Source organism: Python bivittatus, unplaced genomic scaffold, assembly GCF_059951505.1.
Source record: "Python bivittatus isolate LINGU-HERP-01145 unplaced genomic scaffold, Pbiv_v1 ctg000340_np1212, whole genome shotgun sequence".
In the NCBI taxonomy this organism is placed as follows: domain Eukaryota; kingdom Metazoa; phylum Chordata; class Lepidosauria; order Squamata; family Pythonidae; genus Python; species Python bivittatus.
This window is the reverse complement of record NW_028277056.1, coordinates 12,736,518-12,748,801: the sequence shown is the minus strand read 5'-3', so window position 1 is coordinate 12,748,801 and position 12,284 is coordinate 12,736,518. Positions and strand designations below refer to the sequence as shown.

The 12,284-nt window shown below is 45.5% G+C and overlaps 1 protein-coding gene across 1 annotated transcript; it reads right to left on the bottom strand.

Annotated features, from left to right (window-relative positions):
- Positions 1-598: 598 nt before the first annotated feature.
- Positions 599-12,042, bottom strand: ENDOD1 (endonuclease domain containing 1). Its single transcript, XM_007436738.4, has 2 exons — positions 10,838-12,042; positions 599-1,904 (listed from the first exon to the last, which is right to left on the bottom strand). Exons 1-2 carry the CDS (start codon positions 11,135-11,137, stop codon positions 789-791), a joined length of 1,416 nt encoding a protein of 471 aa, XP_007436800.1. The 5' UTR covers positions 11,138-12,042; the 3' UTR covers positions 599-788.
- Between the last annotated feature and the right edge of the window lie 242 nt (positions 12,043-12,284).

Here is a 12,284-nt window from a genome sequence, read left to right as displayed (position 1 = left end):
CGGCCGAATGCATCATCTCTGTCACTTGCTTTGAAGACAATGAAGCAAGCATAATTTACAACTTATTATGAGTTAACCCAGGTTAGATTAGTGGTTATGGCTCAGTAATTGGAGTATTAAACAGACAGGCTACTCCCTAACCACACTTATATTTTAAGTGGCATTAAATGTGGGGTCAGTGCATTCAAACCTGTATCATTGTACTAAGGTGACCATGACTTACAAAACAATTCCTTAACATCTTTGAAAAACCATTCCCACCCACAGAAAAATCCTTTCCATATTCTAAAACTCAACCTTCTCTATCCCAATGTATTCCAGAGGAGTTGGATTACAACATCCAAAATTCCTACCCAGCACAGTGGATGATTATTCCGGCTGAGAGTGATGGCAGTTGCAGTCCAACACAACTAGAGGCTGCTGGGTTATCCAGAGAGCCAAAGGATTTGGGGGAATCTGTTTGCTAAAAAAAAAAAAAAAAACCAATATTCACATTTTTAAATGTTTTAGTCAAGAGGATCTGAGATTCAGTGTGCTTCATGTTTTTCAAAAGGCTGGACACAAGGTAGGAAGCTAATCAGTTCAACAGTTCCACAAGTTCAACATTTTATAAGTGCAATTTTAATTTACCATTAAATTCCCATTTCAGATTTATGTAGCTCACCCATGTTACCAGAACATTGGTTCATCACTGGAAATGTCACCACAATAAATACGTATAAGAACAGCTGAAGATAAACAATATGGAGGACAAGTATTGCTTCGGAAGATAATCTTTGGAGTCATTCTTAGAAAGCAGTTGTGGGTAGAATCTTTTTGGCTAGGTAAGATACAACATAGTTTAGGCCCTTCACCAAATTTGTGGTAGCATCAATGGCCAATAAGAACATGCCACCGATGCCTGAAGCAATATCTTGGAGGACAGCAGGAATGGCACCCAGGGTGTAAAGAGGGAAAGACACAATATCCAGGATCAGATTAACGGGGACGCTAAGAATCCTGTATGTCACCATCAGAACATTGTAGATGTTTTTTGCAATGCCATTCAGGATGCTGACACCCACTTGGGCCACACTGATAAAGATATCCAGCAAGACAGTGGCAATTCCTTTGATGAATGTGTACACTGCTTCGATAACCTTATGGACAAGGTACATTAGCAAATGCCACACACATTTCACAAGTTGGATAACCAGATGGAAAGCAAATTTTAGCAGTTTCAAGAGAGGGCTAATAATGAAATGAAAAAGCTTCTTCAGAAAGCCACTCTCTGCAGCGTCGGTGTGTTTACTTGGAGTGGCTGTTTTCACACTCAGTTCTGGTTCCTTCGCCCGGACCTCCTTCACAGAGTGCAACACTGTCTCCAGCTTCTTAGGATCCTGCCGATCTTGACCACAGTTGTTCTTAAAGAGCTCAACTCCTGCAGGAAACTTCTTCTCAAGGGCTTCTACCGTCAGGTCTTCCAGACGACTCTCAACACCTGCCTCTTTAATAAATCCCACTGACCAGGTCTCAGCACCATTGTCACAGCAGGCTGCCAGCCAGAGAAACTTGGGCACCGCGACTTTGTCTTTTACTTTGACTGCAGAAGGCACTGCTCCTGAGAGGAGATAGAGATCTTTCCCATTTTGACAGTGAGGAGCCAAACCTTGTCTGACAAGGTTCTCAACTTCCCAGTGCCAAAGCTCCTGGAAAGGAGGGGAGACTGGCACTGCATTGGTCAGAGTGTGGGTGGCAACTTGATGATCATCCTTATGAAGAGAGCTGGGGTTTAGGGTCCCCCTCTCATAGCCAGAGTCTGCATAGTCTTCCCTGAGGGCCTGGTTTCTTCCCAGATGATCCACTGCATCTGTGATCTCAGCTTCTGGCATCATTTCTTCCAGACCATTTCCAGGGTCATCGATCTGAAAGAAGGACAAGAGCAACTGCTGAATTCCGAACCCATATTTGCAATCTCAGCCATTTCCTGTACAATACCAATCCCATCCACCACCACCACCCCCCGCAAATAAATGGTTGGAAACAATATTTTGGAAATCTGCACTGATGATGTTATCTCGTTGGGTTATGAAACATTTGCAAAGCAAACAACCAAGCTCAGAGAGCACCAAGGGCTCAACAGTTTTGGAAATTATAAATCATTTCCAATATCTTGGTGATGGTTGTTTTAAGACAATCCTGGTATTGTCCTTTTAAGTTTGGCAAACTGCTTTTTGTAACAAAGCCTATGCCCCAAGTTGTAGTTACACATAATTTTAAATTCTCGAATTGAAGCTGCAAATTGCAACATACATTGCAATTTTCAAAATCTAGAATTGAGAGTTAGCAATGGGGACAACTGAACTTTCTGATTTTAAATTTGTTTTAGTGTTATTTATTGGTGAAGGTCAGTCACCTTTGGGGAAAAGAATGCTGGAAAGGTTTTGAGATGATCCAACAGAGGTTAGTACATACTCATATTATTTTTTAAAGGCCAGGCCAGTAATCTCATGACAATCTTAGCTATGATTAATATAACCACGGTTTATGGAATTAAGCCAGAAGGAGGCTTGTTTTATATGCAGAATCCTTCCATGGATTGATTCTCCAATCAAGCAGACATACAAATCACATGGATCAGCCTTCCTGCTTCAGATTTTTGCTGCCTCATGTCATAAGCTGGTTCTTCTGACTCCTATTCCATAGTTGGAACATTTTACACTCTGTAACATTCCACAGCATCTCAGGATATCTCAACCAAGCAGAGCAGAAGGCTTCACCGTCAGAGGCAAGATAACATTAAACAAAGGTAGAAATCCCCACGTCATTCTTAGGGAATTAATTATGAGTTTTTACTCAGGAATGTGTTGGCCATTGAGAGCTCAGTTGTACTCAATCAAATGAACAGAGTGTTAGCAAGGCAGAGCTTAATTTCCACCAAGGTGTGGTACCCTGGCATGGAGCATTCTTACATACAACCCTTGGCTATGATTTCAAAACCACTGTGGGAACAGATCACTGTCACAGTTCTGACTAATCTGACATCTCTGGTTTCGGATGGCTGGTCTCTAGTCAGTGGCATTCTGCACAACCTCTTGCCTATTATTATTTACATTTTTCAGATCAATATTTCACTCTTTTTCAGCTTTTAGAAGTGGTGGGTTTGTTTAGCCTGAACAGAACATTAAGGAAAAAAAGTAGTAGCGATCTTCAGATATAGGAGAGACTATCACAGAGAAGAGAGAGCAGATGTGTTCCCTGTTTTCTGGGGGACAGAATCAGAATGAATGGATGGAAATAAAAGGGAAGCTGATTTTTAGTTAGGCTTTAGGAAAAACAACTAACAATAACTGCTCTTTGATGGCAGAATAATGCCTTGAGTAGTAGTGGGCTCTTGTACACTAGAGGCAATGAAGTGAAAGCTTGTTGGCTGTCAGATACCAAGGATTTCAATCTTCCTCCCTGTGCAGAAAATTGGACCAGATGACTTCCAAGGTCCCACCAAATTAGTAATTGGTGCTGTGGATTCCTGCCTCACACCAAGCTCTGTCTGTTGCTAAGCAGATCATTTCTCAGTATTAGACAGTGATCAACCTGAAGCAGTAAGTCAATAAGTGACTTTCAAATGGTACAGAGCAATACTTTCTCTTAGGACACCCGTAAATTGGTCATGTATGCTTGTCTCCAAACCTCACTTGGGAAGGGATGAGACAAAGTGTGCCTCAAAACTGCTTGGGCTGATGTATCTGTCTTGATACATGTCCTCTCATTTCCATAGAAATGCATCTCACTGCCTAGATAACTTGAACATTTTCTCCATCAGTTGTCTAGGTACTACAGGGAGATGGGAAAGCATCAAAGCTTATTCATCCTCCTTCAAACGCTTTGTCTTTAAACTCGACCAATACTGGACAGTTTTTCACACAGAAATGAACACAAAGTTGCTTTCTGAGATTACTCTCACCAAATCCCATCTCCATCATCATTGCTGCTTCTGTTGTTGCTATGGTTCCTCTCAGATCTGACCGTGACCTCCTCCCTGTCCAGCTCAACCAAGTACCAACAAGTGAATACACAGCAAAGACTGGTGTACCGCAATCTTTCTTCCAAATCATTGGGGACATCCATCCACTCACCAGATAGAGACTAAACTGGTACAACAGAAAAAGAGCTAAGCTTGAAATGAGGGTTGCACCCTTGAGGCGGATTCTCACATGCAAGTGTATCATTTGGCTAACTGTGCCTAATTGTTCTCACCAGCAGCCAACTATTGTGTAATGTTTCTCAGTGCAGTTGGTCCACACATTCATCTGCTTGTGTATTTTGGACATGAGATATGAGCTCCTGCCTGGCGTTTGGTTGTGTGGCCCTATTCGAATATGTAAGACAGCATTTGATTTTGCAAAATGCCCAGTGCGAACATGTGAGTCAGGCCTCTGCCATTCTATGAGTCAGGCATTTTTCTCTTTCTCCCAGGCCAGATGAAAAAGAAGAAGCACGAAAGAACTTGACCACTGAAAACATGCTACAGAAATAGCAACAAATCTCTCTCCTGAGTCATATCACTGAAATATTTCTTACCACCCAACATGCTCTATAACTCTCCTAGATAACCCTTCCCTCCTAGTTACTGGGTGGCGTGTTCCTACAACCGGGTCAATAAAAACCTGGCAGCTCTATTCATACAACATGCTAAGCCTGATTAGCATTAACCTAGCTTAGTATTATGCAAGGATTTTGTTGTTGTCATTCAGCTTGCTGGCTAATGTAGGGTTCAGGATATTCTACAAATCCACGAAATGAGTTAATTTAGTAAACTGGTTATATGAAGGAGGCCTACTGTGATCCCTGTGCATTCTTCTACCAAGCTAGGCCAACAGTGATGTAAGGTGCAGCCTGGGGATGATGGGTGCTTTAGTCCAGTTAACCAGAATGGGAAAGGATGCTACTGTATACATTTCCTAAGCCAATATGCCTATTTATATCTGTCTCACTGAGGTCCCATGGGAATGTGGATGAAATATTAATTTGCTGCTTGATGTTTTGCCACCTCAGAACAATGATGCTCTCCTGGGCCTCCTTCTAACACCAAAGCACCCCCACGTGTTGTCATGTATCATCAGGAAAAGCCATGCGCAGCTAAGACGACGAGCATAGTAGGGCATCAGCTAGTTCTCCAAACAGGCTTCTGAGACTAATTGGCTCCCAGGACACACAATGCTTTCCTTGAAGGCACCCTGTTGTAAACCAACTAAGTCGTCACAATGGGATATATTTGTTTGTGGGAAATAGCTGACTCCCCTGCCACACACACACACACACAGTTGCCTTTTCCCTTCCCTATTCATTTTGCAGTCAAACATCCTTCTGTTTCGAGAAGAAGCTTATTGGCGGACCACCACAGTCAGGGCAGAGGTTGGTACAATCCTGGCCTCCTTCAGAGGGAATATTCCCTCACCCAATGACTTATCAGGCCCTCAGAGAGATCATAAATAGCCAAAGAAACTTCAGGGAGAAAAACGAACATATATGCCCTCTGTTTACTTCTCAATATGAAGTATAAGAGGTAGGAGCCGCAGTGGGGAGAACATCCTTCATTCAACATGGGAAAAGAACCAGATCCCACTGGTTTGTTAATCCTAAAAATGATGGGATTCGGTCAGAAGCTTCTGCAGCCATGTTAAGTGTTCTGGGACAGGGACTGTGGAGACAACTCAGACTTTATTTTAACTCTGCAGCAAGAAGCCATGTCAGGGGGATTTTAAATTTAATTACTGGCAGGGAAAGGGATCCCAGGAAAATAGCACCCATGGAAAGTTGGGTAACCATAACTCACAATTCCCAGCAACCCCAACTCAGATCCCATCAAAAGCATCCTCTCTGCAATTTGTACCGATGAGGAATTCCACACACACACCCATTGCTGGGCAGAACTACATCACCTTGGACAAAATCCCTTCTGGTGGCCCCTGGATCTCATCCTGGTTATTCCACCACTCTACCCAATGACCTCCTCCCCAATTTTTTTTAACCAGGCTGGTAATAAACAAAATTATCCTTCAGCTTGTCTGTAGTCATTGCTCTACCACTATCACCAGCTGTCTACTCTCCCTAGATAGTGGGGCTTCCTGGTGGCAATGGTTAGGGGTATGGATTGAAGGCAGAAAGTAACCCCAACCTGTCTAATATAATTGCTCCCCATTGCTATCCAGAAAAGTGCTTCTAATTAAGTGTTTAAGGGAGGGCTGCTAATTGCACTGTTAAATTAACATTTAGCAAGCCCTCAGTGAGGAAGTCAAAGCGGAAAGAAGAGGGAGGCCAGCTTGGGGCTAGAAGATGTACTTTGTGTGTAAAAGAACCGAGCCTCACTCTTGGCTTCCCCTGCGTAAAACAGAATTGCAAATGGTAACAAGATGGGACAACCCTGGGATTGTTCTTGGAGACCTTGGATGGCTAACCAGTCCCAAGCAACTGAATCCCATGGTCAGATTCAGCACAAGGCAGCTTCTCATGTTCGTATCAAAAAGATTTCATCAGAAAGGATGGTCAGCCTCCCACAGCCAAATCTGCCTGTGGCATAACCAAGCTGTTCTCCAAGTATCTTGCGGGAGTTAATCTGTGTCACATGGGAGGGAAAGACAGGAATTTAAGTTCTGTGCCACAACCACTGGCTGACCTTCTCACTTCTAGAAGCGAATATGTGTAGTTCAGGGTTGAACTGTGGAGTCCTTGGGGTTCACTGAGCTCGGTTGTTTTCTTGCAAACATTTCATTACCTGGCTAGGTAACATCTTCAGTGCTAGAAGGGAGCGGGGTTTGTTATAAATTGTCTGTTTATATACAATTCTACTGTATTATATACCATTCTAAATACAGATATATCTGTATATAAATAGACAGCAAACCCCACTCCCTTCTAGCACTGAAGATGTTACCGTGCCGGGTAACAAAACATCTGCAAGAAAACAACTGAGCTGAGAGAACCCCAAGGACTCCATTTCCCACTTCTGTTGTAGCCCAACTCCTTTATGTCCCCTTCTCTGTTGCAACAGGAGGCTGCGATCTCAAAATGGGCTCTGTATAGCCTTGGCCTCAGTTGCCATATTTTTTTCTGCCAGGGCTCCTCCATCTCTACATGTGACCAAGAAATGAAGAGATTCAACTTCTCACTTCTGATGAGTGAGAGAACTGGAGCACCCCCCATATGGGGTCCAGAGACCACCAATCAGGCTCTCTGCCCCATTGGACATATTTTTTTTAATGAATTGTGGCCAAATTTAAAATAAGGAATGAATGGAAGCTTGCCAGCCTTCACCATTCACTTCATTTCTAAGAAAGCCTCTGAATTCCACTGGTTTTGGGGGTACAGGGGTCTTCGGGTGGGGTTCCTGGCCTTTGTAGGAATGCGTGGTGTGTTTCACTTGTATATCTGTGTAACTTCCTCTAAGCATCTCCAGTTTGCCTTCAAACCTCTATTCTGTTGAGCTTTGGAGATGCAAATGTGTGATTTAGCATGCGAGACTCAGACCTTGCCTCCAACCTGTAGTTAGGTTCTGGGGCAAGAGACTCTTTCTTTGGGTAAATCATTCTGGCTTAGTGCTGACTCCCACCGCGGCAGACATCTTGTGAAAGCACCCAAAGTATGCCCCTCCAAATTCCAAAATGGGCCTCCCAGTGTTAAAGCTGGATGATCCCTGTAATAAAGTCTTCCTAGAGAGAACACGTCAACAGATCCTGCTGGTAACACCAGCAAGACAGAAATAAGGATGGAGGTGGGACCACCACTTGACTTTTAAAATTCACACACAGACTATCCACAATGGAAAAGAATCCATTTGATGAATGGCTAGTCTAAAAACTTTCCTAGATTAGCAGTGTACAACCAGCATTCAGTTTTCACCAAGCTCCCATCAGGCTTTCCAATCTCAGGAGAAGACAGGGAATTGGTGTTAGTCTTCTTTCCTCTGCACTGATTCTATCAGCATACCAGGCTTGTTGTTTAATTCACAAGTAGTTGGCTCTCTAATTTTCCTGATGTTTCTCCTTCAGAAACCTTAAATTACATCACCCTTCCTTTGCCAGTGAAGAAGCAAGATAGGAAGAGTATTGATGCTTTTGAACTTTGGTGTTGGAGAAGACTCCTGAGAATACTGTGGACAGCCAAGAAAACAAATAATGGATCACTGAATAAGTCAACCCAGAGTTGGGGCACAAATGACCAGGCTCAAATTATCCTACTTTGCACACATTATGTGAAGACCCAGCTCTCTGGAAAAGGCTCTAATGCTGGGAAAGGTGGAAGGAAAGAGAAGAAGAGGATGACCAGCAGCAAGGTGGATGGAGTCAGTTACGGAGGTGATGGGTCACCACCGGAAGACCTGAAGGGCCAGCTAAGGACAGATCATCATGGAGAAAATCTATTTGTGTGGTCACTAAGAGTCGACAATGACTTGATGGCATGTAATCAATCAATCAATCAATCAATCAATCAATCAATCCTTAGCCAGAAGTTTTCTGGGCCCTGAATTGCAACTACCATCACCTCTTGCTGACGAGGGCAACCCCTGAAAGGAACCATGTATGGGGAAATCTGAATTAGAACATCAGACTCGCTGTCATTCTTTTTCAATGCATTTGCCTTCCCCAAACTGACAGCACACACCCATTTTATGCCTGACTTTCCCTCAAGGGAAAAGCTGTGTCTAGCCTGCTTCATTTTTAGAATGTGCTGGGGCCACTCCTTCACCCACATACCTGTTTTAAGAAGAGCTGCAACTCAGAGATAATTAGCAAATTGCAGAGAAGGATTAGCACTGAATTTCCTAACATCCCCATCACATTTCCTTTCCTTAACCCAAGTGTCTGTATGCAGAAACATTCAGTCATATCACATACCTCCCATGACTGGATTGATATAGCTCCCTCCATGAGGACTAGGCTCTAGATTCATCTTTGCTTCGTCACCCTTGGATTATGGCCAGACCCCTGGATACTGGTTTTCTTTCTCAAGAAAGCTTTGTAAACTGATTGTATTTATGCGTACGCATGAAAACTATGGATTCTACCATGGGAAATGGGCATAGTGGATTGAAACGGCAAGTCGCTGCTCTTAGAACGAAATCTGTATTTCAGAAAAAAAGAGTTGAGCTTGCATCAAATGATTAGAATCACCTCACCGATTAAAGGTAAAAGCTACTGATTATTATTATTATTATTTATTTATTTATTTATTTATTTTATTTTTTAAATTTTTTTTACTGTCTTCAAGTCAGAGTTGGCTCCTGGCCACTGCCTGGACAAGTCCCTGCAGCTTTTCTTGGCAAGATTTCAGAAGTGGTTTGCCCTTGCCTTCTTCTTCCTAGGCCTGAGAGAGTCACCTGCTGGCTTTGTGCCTAAGGCAGGACTAGAATTCATGGTCTCCCAGTTCCTAGCCTGGTGACTTAGGGATTTTTTTTTTAATTAAGGCACAAAGAATGACGCCTTTATGATCCCTTCTGATTCCAGAATGGATGTTGTTCTATTTTTCTGCCACCCCCAATAAAATTTAAAAAGAAGTGAGTCAAACTTAATTATAACTCCCTCTCATGCTGGTTACCATAAGGGCTCTCTTCCTCTGTCCCCCCTCCCCTTTCTCTCTCTCTCTTTTTCCTTATAACTGTACTTACTGCAGTGAACATTATAGGAGCTTTGCTTAATTTAATTTGCTAAGCAATCATTCTGTGTCGTAAGCAAACTTATGAGAAGGATGTGACTTCCTAAAATGTTAACCGTGCACTTCATAGGATTGCACACAGCCATTCAGTCATTCGATAATGCTAAAGTGCCATAGGCACACCAGCCTCAGGCAATGTATCCCATCGAAAGCTATAAATGACCAGATATGCATTTTAAAAGGTCAGCACATACAGTATACGATCAGGAGACCTAAATCAAGGGTCACAATAATGGATCTACAGATAACAGCACAGTCTTTGTAAAAAGCACCAAGCTGCTTTTAAAACCAGAGAAGACTCAGTGCACAGATTGCTGGTTTAGGAAGGAAAAGTCTTCTCTGGAGATTGTTGCAAGTATACAAAATGGAATGCACGTGTGTGTTCATGCAGATTCACACGACATGAAACTGTTGCAAATATGTCTTCCCCTAGCACAGTTCACCGCCCTGGGAAGCAGGCCTTTGGTCTACAGCAGACTCCCCTGCCCACCCCCACCCCCTTGTAACAGATCACACTGCATGAGCTTTTGCCAACCTGCTAACTCTCCACATGTGATGGATGTTTTCAACTCAGATAAGGCCCACTCAGCAGTGCCAATTTATGGGCACCGAAGACCAGCTTATATAGAGACCCCACACTGGGGAAGGCCTGTCAAGGTGCCCCAAAAGGAGTAAGAATTGGCAGAGATTTGGCAGATGAGCTCACTGGGGAATGGCGGGGAGGACTTGCTTTGGTTGAAGAATGCAGGGACGTTCACCAGGAATCCGGTGTGCCTGACTGCAGCTCCCTTCCAGCTACAGTCAGTGGTAAACACGGCTTTGCTGCCAGAGAATGCAAAGGGGCTTAGAGGTGCATCTTTAAGAGATCTGTCAGGACCTAATGCAGCCCCCCCGTCCTTCTCTGCGTCCCCAAGACGCACCAGTCCATCTTGACCAGAACTGCACTTCCTGCAACGGCTCTTTGCGGCAGGCAAGCAGGCAGGGGCTGGGCGGGGGGGGGGGGGGGACAGCGCAACTCCTCTTGTGCCGGAGTTGGACATCCCACGACAGGGGCGTCTGTGCATACCCCGCTTCCCGGCTGCCTTCCCCACGACACGGCTTCCCCTGCCCTCCGCCCCACGTCCCGCTTGGCCGCCGAGAGGCTCACCTGCGGCTCCACCAGCCACCTCTCCTCGTCCCCGGAGGGGCCCCCTTCGCTGTACCGGAAAGCCGAATAAAGCGGGATCTTCTCCTGCGTGCTGTAGAGGGTGGCGAAGCGCGGCTCCCGGCTGTACTTCTGGCAGATCTTGGCTACCTGCTCGCCCGGGAAGCCCCCGGGGGCAGCCTGCTGGTAGAAGAAGACGTCGCATTCTGCAAAGCCCGCGTCGTCCTTCCCCACCACCTTGCCCTCGGTCGAGACGGCCCAGGCCAGCACGGCCAGCAGACACGCGGGGAACGCGGCTCTCATCTTGCGCAGGGCGCCGTTCCCGGCTGGCGAGGATGCGGGGCTTCTTCCGCGAGAGGGCAACGGAGGGGCGCTGCTGCAGAGACTCACGATCCGGGCGGGCGCCTGCGAGCGGCGGAGCCTCTAGGCGGGCCGCGCAGTAGCAAAGTGCGCCCGCCGCCAGCCGCCGCGCCTCCTAAGTCTCCGAGCGCGCAGCGGCGCCAGCACGTGAGGAGCGGGGCTGACTCACGCGGGGGATGAGCAGCCCGGCGCTCTGCACGCGCCCCGCGGCCTCGGGAGAACCAGCAAGAAGCCCCCGTTCATTGCCACCCTTCCTCTCTTCCCCGCCCGCATTTTTCTTCCTGTCCTACGTCACCGGGGTGGCCAGCAGCTCGGCCTTCTTTTGGCTCCCGGCCACAACGGGTCGTCAGAACGGAAGGAGGAGGCAGGCGAGAAGGCGGGGAATGCTGCAATGCAGTTGGGATCTCCGGACGGATTCGGCAAGAAAACTTCCTGGGGCCCGGTAGCCGCTGTCGATGAATGTGCGGCGATGCCTTCCTTCGAGCAGCCCAGGGGGGCCGTGCCTGTTTTCACCCAGCACGCTTTACCCGGTTATTAACTCGTGTTCTTGGTTCACACAGTACCTGTGCCATAAACTAACCAACCGGGCTGGGTTGATACCCTGCCAGAACACCCCCTTCCAAATGAACGAATGAATGAATCAACCATCCATCCAATTTTAACATGTGCAAATGCAGCCCTCAAACCTTGGCCCCATTGAGCATATTGTATGAACAGTCATTGAATCCCTGGGTTCCATAATCCCTGGAATACCATAATCAGCGCAGTCCGTTTGCATTCTTTATGAATCCCAAATTTAAGAATGAACGTGTGTGACCCACCCATTGTTGTCTGTAATGTAAGGTTCACAGCTACCCAGAAAACTTGAAATCAATCAGCAGCGCAAAATAAAAGACTTCAAGCAGGGACTTCTCTGAGCAGCGTTTTATTTGGCCAGACAAAAGTCTGGATGCTCACACCATGCACCAAGAGAGAGCAGGGTGGCATACCCTTGGAGACAAAAACACAGCTTTTTTATAGTATTTTTAAAAGGGTAGAACTTATTACCATTATAATGAAGATGAGTTTTACAGCCAGTCAAAGAAACTTT

What these genes read in the sequence shown, in the direction of transcription:
- ENDOD1 (XM_007436738.4), bottom strand. Translation starts at nt 11,137, where the DNA reads ATGAGAGCCGCGTTCCCCGCGTGTCTGCTGGCCGTGCTGGCCTGGGCC. An exon ending in GGTGGCTGGTGGAGCCGCAG is followed by an intron (nt 1,905 to 10,837) that starts GTGAGCCTCTCG and finishes TCCTTCTTTCAG; the next exon opens with ATCGATGACCCTGGAAATGG.